Source organism: Primulina tabacum, chromosome 17 (genome assembly GCF_025594145.1).
Source record: "Primulina tabacum isolate GXHZ01 chromosome 17, ASM2559414v2, whole genome shotgun sequence".
In the NCBI taxonomy this organism is placed as follows: domain Eukaryota; kingdom Viridiplantae; phylum Streptophyta; class Magnoliopsida; order Lamiales; family Gesneriaceae; genus Primulina; species Primulina tabacum.
In genome coordinates, this window is record NC_134566.1 from 14,592,721 (window position 1) to 14,611,711 (window position 18,991).

The 18,991-nt window shown below is 33.2% G+C and overlaps 1 protein-coding gene across 1 annotated transcript; it reads right to left on the minus strand.

Annotated features, from left to right (window-relative positions):
• Positions 1-13,173: 13,173 nt before the first annotated feature.
• On the minus strand, positions 13,174-14,009 carry LOC142531545 (auxin-binding protein ABP19a). Its single transcript, XM_075637716.1, has one exon. The coding sequence runs from the start codon at positions 13,931-13,933 to the stop codon at positions 13,301-13,303; it is 633 nt and encodes a 210-aa protein (XP_075493831.1). The 5' UTR covers positions 13,934-14,009; the 3' UTR covers positions 13,174-13,300.
• Between the last annotated feature and the right edge of the window lie 4,982 nt (positions 14,010-18,991).

An 18,991-nucleotide genomic window follows, 5' to 3' on the forward strand; every position in this document is an offset into this window, starting at 1 on the left:
ATAAATGCTTTTGCACAAGACTGATGAACCGCAAACTCAGCTGTCATTCCCCGAGACTGGGGTTAGTTGACACCGGCGTTGTTTTACAACCACACAATTGAAAACAACAAGCCTCGTAGTACAGTATAAACCAAAAACCAGTTTATTACTCATAATCAATCAAAAGATTGTCTTTACAACGTAGATTCTTAAAATGATAAAAATAATATGCGGAAGCTTTTACAACTTACTAAGCCAAAACTAAAATAAACTTCTTGAATCATCTTATTATCAGCCCCAAAACTGGTCTTGCTCATCCTCTTCGATTTTCTTTTCTGATTTATCTGGGGAGAGTAGAGTAAGGGGTGAGTATTTTGGGAAATACTCAGCAAGTGGGGGCCGTTCGAGCACAATATAACAACATGCATAATTTCGAAAATCACATGACTTGCACTTACATAACATCATTCATATCACATGCATAACATTTACCAGCACTGAGATTCATCCACTTTCTATGGTTTACTGATATCAGTCCCTAATTTTTAATCCTCTAAGGGGGCGAGGCCGTATAGCGGTTATGTCCCCCACCGCGTAAGGGTACGTCATGGTTGGGATTCCCACCCATATACAGTCGAATCCTCACAGTGCCCAAAATCGTATGACAACCAACACAAGAACGGAGTAGAAGAAGAACGTACTCGACCGTATTTTCAAAAAAACGAAATAAATATGCATAAACGAAAGTTTAATCTTTAAAACAAGCCCACTTACCTTAGACTGGAAGAAAACGTGAAGAACTCTGAAACTATAGAAGAATCATGCAACCAACCCCTCGAAAACGCAGCAGCACATCTACCGAAAAATCAGCCGTCTTGAAAAATTCACTGCGCCTTATTTCACCGTTGGATCGGACTCAAAATTTTACAGTACGTTCAAAAGTACGTTAAATATATTATGAACAGTGAAGATCGAGTTTGAAAGTCGTTTAGGCCTGTTCATACAGAAAAACCGTAGGTATGCTGAATTACCGCCTAAAATCTGAGAAGTTTTCTTTCAAAGGCTATAAACAAAAAACTAACCGTTGGATTTTGCTGAAATTTGGATATGTTATGCGAAACATAACGAAGCATATTCTGAACGGTGGAGATCGGATTCTGAATATGCAAGCAAAAGAAACGAATTTCTAAACTTCGAAAGAATTTTGACGACTCGTGCAGAATTTTTGGGAGGAATTTCGAAAATTGAAGAGAAAAATTTCGAAATTTGCTTGCTAGAATGAGGGGTGAATTTTGAATGAGAGTGTCTTATTATTTATAGGGGTGAGATGAAAATCTTACCATAATTCGATTGATACTCTTTCCAAAATTTGGAGATGCTCCTTCCATAAATATTGATATGCTCCCTTGTTGAGAAAAGCTGTCTTGTACGTAATATTTCCTTCCAATTTGATTGATGTCCAGCCTTATTTCGAAATTAATACATGATTTGCACCGGAATTTGAATTTCATGTATTTATTGGCTTGGAATCTCCAATACCATGTATTATTTAATATTTTCGAATTTATTATAAATCAAAAATAAAGTCTTATACATGTCTATATTTAATTAATTGCATGTCCAAAAATTTGGGTTTTCACATCCCTCCCTTCTTATTAGAAGTTTCGTCTTCGAAACTTGAGTCGGCTTGACTTTCTAAATGGTAGGGATATTGCTTGCACATTTTCTATTCAAACTCCGAAATAGTTTTCTCATCTGTGTGTTTGACCATTGCACCTTGACATAGGGAATGATACATCATCTCGGTACTTGGTCTTTTATCCACAATATAAATAGAGACATCTTTATATTTCAGCTCTTTCCCCATGTTACCTTTGATCATGAGCAGTTCAATTTCCATAACATGGCCTGGGCTCGAGGTGTATTTCCTTAGTTTGGACTTCTGAAATACATTATGGATTCTAGACATATCTGATGACAATGCTATTCTGTAAGACAACATGCCAATCTATCCAGAATTTTGAATGGTCCTACGTATCGAGGATTCACTTTTACAGCTTTACTAAATCTAAGGATTCTTTGCATTGATGAGACCTTTATATAAGCCTTTTCACTCACTATGAATTCCACTTGTCTTCTTTTAAGATCAGAGTAACTCTTTTGCTGGTCCTATGCAGCCTTGAGTATATCTTTGATAATGGCCAATTTTTCTATTGTCGCTTGGAATAGTTCTGGCATGTCATGGATGTCTCCTTTATTTTGTCCCAGTACAGTGATGATCGACACTTCCGTCCGTAAAGGCTTCAAATGGAGTCATCCCAATATTGACGTGATAATTGTTATTGTAGGCGAATTCTATCAGGGGTATATGTTCACTTCAATTACTACCGAAATCTATGACACATGCCCTTATCAAACCCTCTAGGATTTGAATCATTCTCTCTGTTTGACCATCATTTTAAGGGCGATAAGCCGTATTAAGAGTGACTTTTGTTCTCATGGCTTCTTGAAAGCTCTACCACAAACGTGACACAAATCTTGGATATCTATCCGACATTATGATTGTTGGCACTCCATGTAGCCGCATAATGTTATCCAAGTATAGAGTAGTCAACTTGTCAATATTATAATTCCTTCGAACAAGTGGAAAGTACGTAGATTTTGTGAGTCTATCTACGATTATCCATATCACGTCTTGACTCTGTATTGACTTTGGAAATTCTACTACGAAATCCATGGAAATATGTTCTCATTTTCATTCTGTAATTCTAACTGTTGCAGTAATTCTCCATGTCGCTGATGATCGACTTTCACTTGTTGGCATACTTGTCACTTAAATATAAACTCGGCGACATCTATTTTTATTCTGTTTTGCCAGAAACGTTTTTTTTCAAATCTCTATACATCTTTGTACTGATGGTATAGATATGGAATGTTGACTTATGCGCCTCTAACATCACTTCTTATCGAAGATTGTCGATGTCTGGCTCACACAATCGTCCTCTCATCCCCAAGATTATGTCTGGGCCCACTTGAAAATCTGACGAATTTATTTTCTTGGCTTGTTCTTTGAACTTCTCTAGTGTCATGTCTCGACTCTGATTTAGCTTGACTGCTTCTAGAAGACATGATTGCACAGAGAGTGATGCCAGGGTTATCTTACCCATGTTTGACTCAAAGTATTGGCTACCTTATTTGCCTTGCTGGCGTGGTAGCTTATTGTCAAGTCACATTCTTTGAGTAACTTTATCTACCGTCCTTGTCCCATTTTTAATTCTTTTTGAATGAACAAATATTCGAGACTTTGTGGCAGTGAGTGAATACTTCACACTTGGCATCGTAGAGATAGTGTCTCCAAATTTTCAAAGCAAAATCACTGCTGCCAACTAGAGATCGTGAGTTGGGTAGTTTTGCTCATGTGGCTTTAGTTGACTAGCCTGTCTTTCATGAGTACGCCTCTGAGATCTTCCTTTGATACTTCGCTGTAGATGGTAAAATCCTTGTCCTCAGTAGATAATACCAACATTGGTGTAGATGCAAGCTTCTCCTTTAATGTTTGAAAGCTCTTTCACATCTTTATCTTCAGTTGAATTCATAGTTCTTTTGTGCGAGTCTCATTGGTGATACGACTACTGAAGAGAAGCCCTCGACAAATTTCAGCTAATAGCCTAGTAATCCAAAGAAGCTTCTAATTTTGGTTGCATTCTTATGTTTCGGATAATCTAGAATTGCCTCTACTTTCTTAGTTCCACTGATGACCTTATTTTGAATGCTGACATTGGGGTGTCTTCTGCTCTGACCTTTAGCTGATTATAGCTTGACCTCAGATCGAGTTTGGAGAAGACTGTAGCTCATTTAAGTTGATCGAAAAGACCGTCTATTATTGGAAGAATATATTTATCTTGATTGTGATCTTATAGAGTTCTCTATAATTTATACACAATCTCATACTTTAATAATGCTTCTTTACAAATAGGACCGGTGCTCCCATAAGAGATTCATTTGGCCTATTCCATTTTTTTTGTCTAACAACTATTGGAGTTATTATTTTAGCTCCTTGAGTTCATCTGGAGCCATTCGGTACAGTTTATTGGAGATTAATGTATCACTGGTATCAAATTTATCTCGAACTCTACTTCTTAGTCTGAGAACATTCCAAGAAGCCTTTCTGGAAAAACGTCTGAAAATTTTCGTATTACTTGAATATCTTCCAATTTCAGCTTATCTCCTTCTTGCACTTTGTTCACCATTACTAGGTAAACTTCTTCTCCCGATATTATGGCTTTCCAATTCTGGGTAATAGAAAAAATGCATTTCTGTTCCTTGGCATCGCCATGGTATCTGATTTGTTCTTGGTTTGGGGTTCAGAGTTTGACATTTTTACTCTGGCCATCTACTATCGCACGGCTCTTAGCTAATCAGTTCATCCTTAGGATGGCGTCGAAATCTATCGAAGTGAGTTGAATTAAGTCGGCACTGAATATATGCGAATTGATACTAATTTTATCTTATCTTGAAATTACCCCAATTATTATCTCAAAACTTAAAACCCATATAGAATATTGAAACTTAACTCAGTATTGATCTATAGCTTATTGACTTAAATTCCGAAAATTATAACCTAGTCGTTACCTCAAATAATTATTCTTTTACTAAATCTTATTTTCATCAAGATCACGAGCCTATCACGCTCTAAAACAAAGGAGTTCATTGAATGTCATTTTCTTTGAATCATTCTTAGCACCATAAAAGTCAAAACTTATTGTACTATACTTTCCTTGATACCCATCAATATCTCATAACTTACTTTTTTTTTTACGCAAGGTCGTAGCCTACTTGTTATCCCAAAATAATATAAATTCCTTAACCTGATGATATTTTCTCACAAGATATTCCAATGTTCTACATATTTAAAGTTAGCGCTTAATATTCTTAATAACCCAAACATATTGCTCACACAATTAACTATCAACACAAAATCAACTTCTATGGTACAGTACCCAAAACTTATGATATAATCCTTATATCAACTTTTCTCATATTAGTTTTCATAAATAACTTATCATCCTCGAGTCAAATTTTTTTCCTTAAATCAGAAGCTTAAGTCAACTTATCTCTGATAGATATATTCTCAAAATAGATACAAATACTAATTGTCCTCATAATAAAATTTCAAAAAAATCAACAAGTAGTTCAAGAAACACGTTGAACGAGATTTTCGAGAAAGTTTCCAAAAGTAGAAAGTTTGGACATTGACCCATGGATAGAAAGAATACGTCGAGAGAATTTTAGAACAGTCGACGGAATTAAATTCTGAGTTTCCTATGAAAAGCTAGGAATTCTACGAAACTTTCCTAAAATAGCAAAAAACGCGATTTCGGATGTCTAAACGAAAGATTTTCTTGTTTTCGGACCACGCCTCACATCAAAGTTGTGAATAATACTTGTTGGGAGTTTCGAAAGGGACTGCATCAGCCTTTTGCCATAACCTGACAAATTTTTCTTCCCAACTGGATTATGAACCTGGCGGCTCTGATACCACTAAAATGTCACGCCCCGAGACCGGGGTTAGTTGACACCGGCGTTGTTTTACAACCACACAATTGAAAACAACAAGCCTCGTAGTACAGTATAAACCAAAAACCAGTTTATTACTCATAATCAATCAAAAGATTGTCTTTACAACGTAGATTCTTAAAATGATAAAAATAATATGCGGAAGCTTTTACAACTTACTAAGCCAAAACTAAAATAAACTTCTTGAATCATCTTATTATCAGCCCCAAAACTGGTCTTGCTCATCCTCTTCGATTTTCTTTTCTGATTTATCTGGGGAGAGTAGAGTAAGGGGTGAGTATTTTGGGAAATACTCAGCAAGTGGGGGCCGTTCGAGCACAATATAACAACATGCATAATTTCGAAAATCACATGACTTGCACTTACATAACATCATTCATTCATACCAGCACTGAGATTCATCAACTTTCTATGGTTTACTGATACCAGTCCCTAATTTTTAATCCTCTACGGGGGCGAGGCCGTATAGCGGTTATATCCCCCACCGCGTAAGGGTACGTCATGGTTGGGATTCTCACCCATATACAGTCGAATCCTCACAGTGCCCAAAACCGTATGACAACCAACACAAGAACGGAGTAGAAGAAGAACGTACTCGACCGTATTTTCAAAAAAACGAAATAAATATGCATAAACGAAAGTTTAATCATTAAAACAAGCCCACTTACCTTAGACTGGAAGAAAACGTGAAGAACTCTGAAACTATAGAAGAATCATGCAACCAACCCCTCGAAAACGCAGCAGCACATCTACCGAAAAATCATCCGTCTTGAAAAATTTACTGCGCCTTATTTCACTGTTGGATCGGAATAAAAATTTTACAGTACGTTCACAAGTACGTTAAATATATTATGAACGGTGGGGATCGGGTTTGGAAGTCGTTTAGGCCTGTTCATACAGAAAAACCGTAGGTATGCTGAATTCCCGCCTAAAATCTGAGCAGTTTTCTTTCAAAGGCTATAAACGAAAAACTAACCGTTTGATTGTGCTGAAATTTGGATATGTTATGCGAAACATAACGAAGCATATTCTGAACGGTGGAGATCGGATTCTGAATACTCGAGCAAGAGAAACGAATTTCTGAACTTCGAAAGAATTTTGACGACTCGTGCAAAATTTTTGGGAGGAATTTCGAAAATTGAATAGCAAAATTTCGAAATTTGCTTGCTAGAATGAGGGGTGAATTTTGAATGAGAGTGTCTTCTTATTTATAGGGGTGAGATGAAAATCTTACCATAATTCGATTGATACTCTTTCCAAAATTTGGAGATGCTCCTTCCATAAATATTGATATGCTCCCTTGTTGAGAAAAGCTGCCTTGTACGTAATATTTCCTTCCAATTTGATTGATGTCCAGCCTTATTTCGAAATTAATACATGATTTGCACTGGAATTTGAATTTCATGTATTTATTGGCTTGGAATCTCCAATACCATGTATTATTTAATATTTTCGAATTTATTATAAATCGAAAATAAAGTCTTATACATGTCTATAGTTAATTAATTGCATGTCCAAAAATTTGGGTTCTCACATCAGCTGCAGCCTGAACCAGAACCAAATCCAGCTGCTGATGCCATGATTATAAGCCAATCTAATGGTGATATAGTGCATCAAGCCGACTCCCTCTTCTGCTCATCACAAAGATTTTTTACCTGAACAACCCGACTCTCCAACCAAGCTCCAATCGATTATCTCATGTCCCAAATGATCATTATTTCCCATACGTTCATGGTATTGAAGTCAAGAACTATGCTCACCAAGTTATGTTCGATGTCTTCAAGACTCAAGTGATTAAGAATCTAAGCACCATTGAGTCCCAAGTTCGAAAGTCACTACTGTTCAATCGCAAATTAAAAGTCAAGTTGTTGCCATAGAAGAAGAATTGGTAGCTCAAATTACTCGAGCCCAAATCAATATGGATGTAGAGTTGAAAGATCAAGTGGCTCATGTTTGACAAACATATGGATGAACGTTTTGATACTTTGGCAGGCAATTGCAAGATATTCCAGAATATATGCAACGTGGTGGTACAAAAAAAGTGGAAGTGGTGGACGAAGAAGATTGAATATTAAAAATGGCAAGCTGAGAGGGCCAAATACGAAGAATCTAAGAGAGCTGATGAAATTAAGAAGAATGGGATATAGAAGGAATAGAGGAGGAGGTGGCAGAAGCGGTTTGAGTCGTAGATGTTAGATTTTATATTTTCTCTGTAGGTGTATCATGACTTACTTTTATGCACATGTACAATGAAATTTCATTTCTTAATAAATTAATTTTTTTAACTCATTGTTTTCATTGATCCTGTAATATTTTTATAAACTTGCTGCCTGGTTTTGTCATTGTTAAAAAGGAAGAATTGTGAGAATATTTATCATAAATTTCGGTGATTGAAAAAATAACAACATCAAGGTGCTCGAGGAAACCATATGCTTCAGTGTATCATTTTTAAAAGTGGTCATCTAAGTTATGTCCAGGCATATTAAAGTTAGACTGTTACTATCCAATCTTCGGTCAGAAATGAGCAAATCAATCAGGATACAGGTTTTTTTAAAAATAATTTAATTTTTAAAATTAATTTCAAAAATAATTTTTTAAAAAAATAGGTATGCAAAAATACCCCAATCCGCACTTACGAAGCGCGGACGTTGCTCACGTGGAGCAGCGTCCGTGTTTCGTAAGCGCGAACGCTGCTCACGTGGATGCTCCACGTCGCTGATTCAATTTGAGCGACGGTTTTGATATAAATTCCGTCGCTAAATATTCCGTCGCGCGGACGTGGCTCCACGTGAGCAGCGTCCGTGCTTCTGCTCCACGTGATTCAAATTTAGGAGAAGAATTTTTGCGCATCTTTCAATCTGCATTATCACAATATTTCTGAGCACACTTAAGCGATCACTTTTTAAAGCTGCTCACTTAGCACTTGCCTATCAGAATATATCAGATCATCCAAGAATCTTTTAGTTCTACTTCACTAACTCAAGTCCTTACAAGCTAACCATTGGTTATTTGTTTAGTTGTCTAAGGAAATGAGAGTTCTTAAACAATCAGATTTGTAAAGTGATCACTAAGAGTTCCAATTTAGACATTTGATAAGTTCTATTTGAAATGAATTGTTACAAATAGTTGTAAAATCAAAGTCTTTTAGTGAAATCTTTCTAAATGAAAGAAGGGTTGATATAGAAGTGTTAATGTTTATATAAAAACATTCATAAAATATATGTTATTTATTTTTTCGTACTTTATATCTCCAGCTGTTGCTTATTTGAATAATATTTTACTCACAAGACAAAAATTCTTGAACTCGAGACACTTGAAAAAACGGGGGATTGCACGGGGAAATTGACGTAAAATGGAGGACTAAATATGGAGCTATTCATGAGTCATATGCTTATTTTCCATCTCTTTTAACTTTGTAGTTAAAACTACACAAGGACTAAACCGAGAAAATTAGTTAAAATGAATTATTAATTCGGAACACTTGAAAAATAAGCATCTGAATTAAGAAAATGAAATAAAATAGGGGACTAAATAGGGAATTATATTTTTAAATTCAAAAATATATATTTTATGATGCGAAATCAATGTTTATATATATAAAAATATCTTCACATACGATATATGCATATATATTAAAATTTGATATTATTTATATAGAATGTAATTATGTTAATAGAATATTTTAAATATTATTTTTGAATTTTTATTAATTAAATTCTAGTTTTTAGTAGATAAAAAGTCACTTTAGTTGAATTATTATAAGTGAGTATAATTTTTTAGATATTATTTTTTGATTTTTAATTTAATTATATTTTATCTTTAAGTATATGTTTTTAATTTCATTATATTTTATCTTTAAGTACATATGTTTAAAATTATCACTTTAATTCATCATTATCAGTGAAGGATAAATAGGATCATGAATGACACACATCTTTAATAAATATAGCATAAATATATCCATAAATTACAATTTTCAGTATTAAATATTTATCGCAACACAAATTTTTATCTAAACATTATAAGTAAATTATATCAAAATTTCACTAATAGTAGAAATTAATTGAAGTGTAACTTAATTACCTATAAATTTAATTCAACATAATTAAATTAAATTTGGAGTAATTGCATTATATTTATCATTTATAAAAAAATTATATTGAATAAGAAACTTTTAAATTTTATATTTTATTTACTAATTCATTAACATTTTCTCAATCAAAATAAGTTATTTTTAATCAAAATATCTTACTTTTTCAATACATCTTTTTGTAAGGGAATTTTGGAGAAATTATTCATAATGAAAATTACTTACATAAAATAAGTACCGTAGATATTAAGAATGTTAAAGTCCAATAAAATTTTGCATCAATACACCAGAAACCTTTTGTGCTAGGAGATAAATAGGACCAATCCTAACAACTTCTATATCCGAGTTTAACTTTAAAATAGGCCCCTAAATCATAACGTACATTCATATTTTTTTAGACTCGTAGCAATTTTTTGAATTAAATCACTATCTTAAAGACAATATAAAACTAAACAATGCACAATAGTCAAAATATATATTATAATTTAGTAATAAAATCAAACATGTACAAAATGATCACTAAAAAATAATAAGTCTTAGAGTTTTAGCGTTAAAAATAATAATTAAATTTTTTAATAATTTATTTTTCAATTGATAACATAACCAATTCATTTAAAATTTTTTTGTGGCATGGTTGATTGGAGAAAAAAGTTTTGATGATATTTAACTTCGAAAAACTTCGTTTTGCACTTATTACTGTAACGAGAAGATCAATGATAACCAACAAGAACTTATAAACAATGTGAGCAGTTATGAAATATTCATATATTTTCTTTAATTAATTCACTAAAAAACTCATATGTTGGAATATTTTAAGTTTTGGTGATTAACCTAACTTAAGTAAATTCAAGGAGAAAAACAGAACTAAGAAGCCTAACTGATTACAAAATCAGACTGATAAAAACATAATAAGGATACTGATAATCAAACCGATTCAAGGTCGACTGATGAATCCCAAATGATTGTCTATCTAGTTGATCAGCCAGACCAAAGCCTTATATTCCCTGAAGAATCAATATGATCAATGATTAAGAATCAGAACGCAGCTGAAATATCAAATAAAAATTTCTGTACTAACGGTCACTGAACATTAATCAAAATGTCAGATCTTAATGCACTACCATAACATATCAGAAAGAACGATGACATGATAACAACGGCATCTCCATTTGGAAACGAATATATTTTAAAAAGATTACTTTTGCAAATTGAAGATATAAATAGATCAATTGATCAAACTCTAAGTTAGACAGTTACACATTTGGATTATCAAAATAAAATGATCTTCTCAGTAAAAAGATTTCTGAGAACCAAATTGAAATAGTCAGCACACTCAAATAAATCATTATCTGATCATTTTGAGGACAAAATTTATGCTTAGAAATTCTCTGAGAAATTTGTGTAATCAAGAATAAGAAATCTTACTGCTCAAAGTATCTAGATTGAAGTTTTTACTAATAGTTTCAGTTAGGCAGTGTTAAGTCCTACTGAAGTGGGTGATTTCAAATTAATTGTAATTACTAAAATCTTTTAGTGCAAACCTTCCGCAAAGAAAAATAATTGACGTAGGAGTTTTGGAATCTCCGAATATCCAGAAACAACCTTGAATTTATTTACTTTTCAATTTACCTTCCTTACTGACCTTCTTGATAAGTCATTTGTTCAACCAGTTGCAGTACTAAACCTACTTCTGCACAGATCATGCTGATTGACTTGATGAGAACTCAACTGAAAAGAACAAAATTTCTGTGTTGCTAACTCAACTGAAAATTTTTGAGATAAATTGATTCACCAATCTAAATTTATTTTTGATCCTAACATCATACGAGTCCGAGAATGGTTTTTATATTGGTCCAATTACACATCTTCGTAATAAATTTATGGAATAAAAATGTTTGTTTTGTTTATTATGACCCCGATAAAAATATATTTATATATGGAAAAAAACTATCAAGCGATTTAAAAATAAAATAATTTTATCAAGAGACCTAGGAATTATAAAACGTTTATATTGGACAAAACGAAAATAAATTTCTATGATAAGAAGAAAAAATTATCCAAAAATAATAAATTTATATTAAATTAATTTATAATACTATATAATAAAAAAAATTATGGGCTTAAAAAAATAGACCTGACAAACGATATAAGCTTCCAAAGACAGCTTTTATTAGTACCCTGAAAACGAAGAGGCGGAGCCACTCACCCATGCATATTCGTGACCACTGCATGAATGGTTGCTTTTCACTTACCGGGTCTAGGGATTTAGATCCTCTATTGTGTTGAAAAGTACTTTTTACACTAGATGATCACATGATCATCTCGTTTTTAAATTTATCTCATATGGTGTGATGTCCACAAGATGATCATGTGATCATCTCGTGTAAAAAGTACACAACATCAAGTGCTGTATTTTCAACACATTAGAGAATCCAAATCCCCGAGCTTAGTGCTACTTCCAATTTTGATCCATATATAAACAGGGACGCAGTCAAAAAATAGAGGTCGAGGGATAATTTTTTTAGAGAGGACAAGAGCAAATATTTTGGAGGAAAATGAAAAAAATATAATTATTTTTAGACCACTAATCAAAAAAATTAAAAATTTGAGGAAGACAATCGCATCCACTCACCCCCAAAAAATTTGAGGGCGATCGCATCCACCCGCCCCCCATTGGCTCCGTCTCAGCTTATAAATATATGTGTGTGTGTGTTCTTTGATTGGAAAGCGGAATAATTTTGCGTATCAAAGAATAAGCCTCTGAGAATACATTAATTATTGTCAAACCTTAGAGAGTACAAAATACGTCTATTCAAAACGTTAAAGCTAATAATTTACTATTAACTTTAAAATGTTGGGAAAAAGTAATTTTTGTGCACTAATTCTTTCAATTTTAAGTTTTGATCCATTAATTTTTCAAATTTTTTTAAAACATTAGTTTTTAATTTTCGACTATTTTTGGTCTAATTGTTAACTTGGCATCGAAACGTCTTTTCATGAAATATAATTGCGAGTAAAAAAAATGTAAATTTATGCATCAAAATCAAACTGAAAACCAAGTTTCTATGAACGTTAGCATCAATCAAAAATCATATTTATATTTCTTATAAATTCAACATAAAAATAAAGGCACATGAACATTCATCTCCATTATTATGACCTCGTAAATGTCTGAAACTTCATTTAATGCAAATGTTGCCACGTGTTTTTTCATCTTTGCTTTTGTAATTGCATGCTACCACCTCCTTCAAAATTTATGAACACATTCCGCCTTAAATATGTTTGATTAGATCTGAAGGGTAATTTTCAACAAAGATTAATTCTAAAAAATAATTTTCAAACTCATCGTGCACACTTATATGAGTATCTACAAAGATGTAATGAAATATATCAAAATTGTACAAATAGATGAATGTCATTTCATCGGAACTTGGATAATAGATGTGCAACATATCAAAACTATATATATATATATATATATATATATATATATATATATATATATATTATGGCTCCGTGAATCTGAATTATTGAAACAGAAATGCAATACATTGAAATACATGGTTACAGCGATTTCAGGTGAAAAAAGAAAGTAAAAACAGATTAAGGACGATGGAAACAAAAAAAAAAAAAAGAAACTAGGAAATTATGGCCTCAGCCGCTGCCTCCAAGCGCAGCCTTGAGTTTCTTGACCTGTGCATCATCAAGGAACGTCACCTTCTCCAAAATATCAGACGCCAACGAGTTCCCAAACAGAGCAAAATCAGTGATCTGCAGCCCGGGTCCTTCGCTGTTAAAGCTTGCAAACGCCACGGCGGTAGTCCCACCTCCATTGATCTGAAAGTGCAGCACCCCTTGTGGGATAATCATGCTATCTCCCTTCTGAAGCTTCGCCACAAACACTTGGTTAGCCGAGGAGATAAATCCGCTGACGACGAAGCCCTGGGTCACCAGCAGAAGCTCTGCGGCACCAGGGTGGGTATGCATTGGGATTACGCCTGCCGGGTCCAAGTCGAGGCGGAGCAGGGAGACGCCTTGGCCATTTAGGCCGGGAAACTGGGCTGTAAATGCAGGTGAAACGGATGCTTTGATGAGGGCTATTTTAGGTCCAGGCGTCCGTAAACCGGTGAAAACGAAGTCGGATACTGTTGCATTGGCTGATGGCTTGCACGTGTAACCCGACGGGGTTTCGGGGCCGGTCAAATCTGCTATGCAGAAGTCCTGCACCAAAGCGTTGATGCAAGTTAGGGCGAAGAGAGTGAAACAAAGAAAGATTAATCTTAGCATTTTTGGCTGATGAGCAAGTGTATATATAATATATATAAGTATTTGGTGTGGTTGTGTTGCATTTGGAATGAGAGTCGGGGAGGTTTATATAGAGTTTGAAGCATTGTTAATGTGTGGCTATAATGTCAGCAGGGAATTTGAAAGTTTTAGGAGAACCACACATTGGTTTAGTGAAGAAGAATGATGCTTACTCGATGGATATGCCCTTTTGAGTTTTAAGGAAGAAAAAGGACAGAAAATCCCTTTTTCATTCATAAAGAATCATCCATTTAGATTGCTAATCTCCATCATGAGGTCGACAACTAGCTCCATCAGGCATAAAAAATTTACATTTGTAAATAATTATGTTGTTGTTGAAATCATATATCAAACATAATATCATTATATGTCCATTTTAAGCAAGATTCATCGTGATTTGTTTACTTTACTTAAAGGGCTCCTAAGACTATGCCAAAAACGCTAAACGACAACGGATAAACTTTATTTAAAAGGCCTCCTAGCACTATGCCAAAAACGCAAAACAACAACTGATTTTATCCGAAAATCCGTTGTCATGGGTATTTTAAAACTGTTGTAACTGAGGGTGTTGTTGAAAGTGTGTTCAATAACAACAGATAAAATCCCTTGTGGTAGCTATTATTTTTAGTTAATGATATATTGTCGCTAAAATTAGCGACGGACATGATAAAAAATTGTCGCTAGTTAGCGACGGTTTACTATACCATCGCAAAGTGTTTCAGTGAAATAAAAAAAAAATTACTTTTAATAATTTAATAAATCTAAAAAAAACTTACAATCGCACTATGCTAACAATATTTATAATCTTAACTAACACTTAAAAACTTACCAAAAATTGAAACGAAAAAATTTACCCTAAATCGAAACTAAAATAGTCTGAGAGTGAAAAATTTTAAGTGTTGTGAAATGGTGTGAAGGAAAATTGACTGAAAATGCAGATATTTATAGACAATTTGCGACGCTTTTTGTTGAAACCGTCGCTATTAGCTATTAGCGGCGGTTTATGCAGACACCGTCGCTATTAGCGACGGTTGTGTATTAATCCGTCGCAATTAGCGACAGTTAAGCAAAAACTGTCGCGATTAGCGACGGGTAAGCAAAAACCGTCTTGTTTATTAAACAATCGCTAATTTAAAAATGAAAACGATTTTGCCCAAACTGTCACCAACATTCGCTGAAACCGTCGCTAATTTAAAAATTACGACGGGATTGCTGAAAATCGTCGTTAAATATAACAAATCGTTGTTGTTTGTCCAAAAAACACGCTAATCGAGAACGATTTTCACTAAAACCGTTGTTAAAAAATATACGACAAAGGTTTTAGTGAAAAACCGTTTTCGTAGGTGTGTTGTTAATTGTGTTTTTTCTTGTAGTGTAGATATCTTCCATATATCTTATAAACCCGTGATCTTCCTCTTATATTTCTAATGTCGGACTTTGATTGTATTCACAACAAATGACCACCATTATTATCATGGTTCGGGCCCATATGTTCGTTTTTTTCACTTGGAGAATTATACATTCTAATCAAAGTCACTCTTCACCACTACGTTGGAGCACATGCCTTACGTAAAAGCTCATTACGGATTAATGGGAACCCTCCACCTCCTTCGTTTAAGTATCCAAGAATTCTATTCACATAAATTGATCTAGACAATGTCTATGATAAACTCACATATCTCCACAATCGTAGATATTGTTCACTTTAAGCAGAAAATCCCCGTGGATTTGTTTTTGGACTTTACCAAAAAAAACCTCATACCAATTGAGACTTCTCCCATTTTATAAACCTATGAACTTTCTCATGTATTTCCAACGTGAGACTTTAGGCGATTTCACAACCATTATAATTATTTGGTCGATTTTTATGCCACCAAACCACATAACACCGCTCGTTGTCACTTACAATTTCTGATTTAATTACCACTCGTTAGATACTAATATTTCATCTAGCCCACCATATTGGTTTTGAAGAATTAAATGTACTTGGATAATCTATTCCTAGATAATCTAATTTTTTTCTAAAATCAATCAAGGAACTCATTTGGAGACCAAGTTCCAACAGTTTAATTTTAAGTAGGATGTTATCTATCTACAAGAATTTAATGAGTAGCATAGCTAGCTAGAATATATATATCATGCATGTATATTTGGCAACTTGTGAAGAAGCAAAAGAAGTGGTCCAAAAAGGGCACATGGAAACGGAGAAAGGAAGAGAAGAAGAAGACATGAAAGACAGCTATAGAAAAGGGCAAGAAAGCTACGAATGATATCCATTTCCTATCCTTCATTTCCATTCACTTCAATTCTAACCACTAAAACATGTTTTTGTCTTGTGACCTTCAAAATATTGCGTTTTTGACTTACTCCACTGGTGCACTTCTAAAAGTAGGTCCTTGTGAGACGATCTCATGAATCTTTATCTGTGAGACGGATCAACCCTACCGATATTTATAATAAAAAGTAATACTTTTTCGTGGATGACCCAAATAAGAGATTCATCTCACAAAATACGACCGTGAAACCGTCTCAGATAAGTTTTTGCCTACTTCTAAACGTTACTTCCATATTTTAGTCATGAATATTTAGCTGAGTTATATATATATTTACATCAAAAATTTATATAGTAGACACATATGATCAGTTTAACTAAATCCTAAGTTATGAAATTTACATATATAGTTTTTGGTGGAGGTTTTCACGGGGGTGCGAAAAGACTGAGCCAGAAAATAGAGGTTGCGGGGCAAAATTTTTTTTTAAATTTTTAGGAAGGCCGTGAACAAATATTAGGGAAAGTGAAAAAATATAATTATTCTTAAGCTCTTATTCAATAAATTTTAAAATTTGAGAGGGCGGTCACACTCATCCGCCCTCGACTCCGTCACTGGTGGTGGGTTTTTATACGTCAGAGACTGACTACTCAAACAAGTGAATGCAAAATCGCTTGGTGACGCTTCATTCAGATATCCTCCTCGAGCGGGCAACTATAGTGTATATATATATATATATATATATATATATATATATATATATATATAGCATACAACCGTGTTCACTATATATGTATGTATGTATAAGATATTGCATACCAACCGTAGTGTACATATGTATGTATATATAGATATTTGCATACAACCGTGTACACTATATATGTATGTATGTATAGATATTGCATACAACCGTGTACACTATATATGTATGTATGTGTATATATATATATATGTACATATTGCATACCAACCATGTACGCTTACGTGAGCACTGATGAGATCATAACGTTCGCCTATTGAATATATATACATATATTCTCATAGATATCTACAAACAAATTCCCATGCATATCATTATAGGATAAAACGCGTAAAAGGTTCGTTAAAAGTTGATCCCTTCAAGGAAATCAGTAAATTAGCTACACAAATTTCTTGGCAGGATATATAACGATATTATCAAATTATGTATTATCGATCAATTAGTGTGTGTGTGTGTGTGTAAAATCTTGCAGGAAAAAAACCCTGAATTAATTTAACATTGAAAAGCAATGTTCTCTTTATTTTTATTTTTTTTAATAAAAAAAATAATGTTCTTAGCCACATCGCAACACATGCATAGGTGGACTGCATACCATATCCAACAAGAATATGCCAATAATATCCATTTAATCGGTAAAAAAGTGTTTTCCAATTCTCCTAATTTTGAACTCCCAAAAACAAATTTTCGAAAAAAATAATCTAAATATTATATAATTCTCATTTTTAACGCTTTCAAATTCTAATAAATTTTTTGAAGTTCAACAAGTGAAAAAATGCTCCATTTTGAAAATGTTATTTAGAAATAAATAAGAAGAAGAAGAACGCAATATATATATAAATATATATACATATAGTTAATGTGTTTTACATAAATTTGATTATTATTAAAAGTATTTATAATCAATATGCATTTATAATTATAACTCAATATAGAAGTAATTTGAATATTTTATCGTATTCAGATAGACTGGACATTCAAAGCTTCGTGAATCATTCATCGGGACAAAAAGTGTCGTTTGCGGGAGAAACAATTCGTAATGTCAAAGGGAGTTCGATTGAAGCCGAGTCAAAGTTGAGTGGTACTCGCCAAATGAAATATACTGAACATGTTCAACATAAAAACGTCATTAGAAAAGAGGGAGTTTTTTAATTTGATTAAGTACTCATATGAATGTAAAATTTGGAACTTAGTAGATTTAATCGAAATCTGAGCGTGGACCCGTAGACGTAGGTTTTTTTTACCGAACTACATTAAAATTGTCTGTCTTTTTTTATTGTTTCAGTTTTTTATTTTTTATTTTTTTTTGTGCTTATTATGAAAATTGGGTAAAATAAGAAAAATGGGATCAACAAGTACTATTTAGGTGTTTACACACTTTAAGTTAAGGATAAATTGGAGAAAACTCGTCAATCTTAGTTTCAAATTAGAATTCAATTTCTAGAGCATAAAAACTTAGTTTGCACTTCTCGACTTTGACAAAAGTGATAAAAAGATTTCCTCAATTTTATTTTGGACCAAAAATAGTATAAGAACTTAGGTTAAATAGTTCAAACATACAATATTATTAATATATAATTAAATGTTTAAGGAGGAGATTTTCTCAAAATATGGATCCGAACATACGTTCAAGATTTATTATTTTCTTGTTTTATTCCAACATTTTGGAATATTTCAAACAAGAAGTTATAATCAAGGTTAAATATCAGGAATCCCTAGGAACATATCAAAATACTGAGGTAAAATTATGATTCAAAGTAATAGGTTCTTCGAAGTTGTCCCAGATTTCTCTAAACTTTCGAGAGACTTTAGAGAAATTCGAAAAGACAATACAAAATTATGGCAATAATCTATATTATGTATCACTGAAAATTGAAGAAATAATTGAAAAAATAGAATAAATTCTTGAGACATTAAAGAATATTCAAACAAGTATTCAAACTCTAGAACAACAATCGTGTTATAGTAATAGGATTACGGAAAGAAGGTTACCACGATCCTTTGGTATTGAAC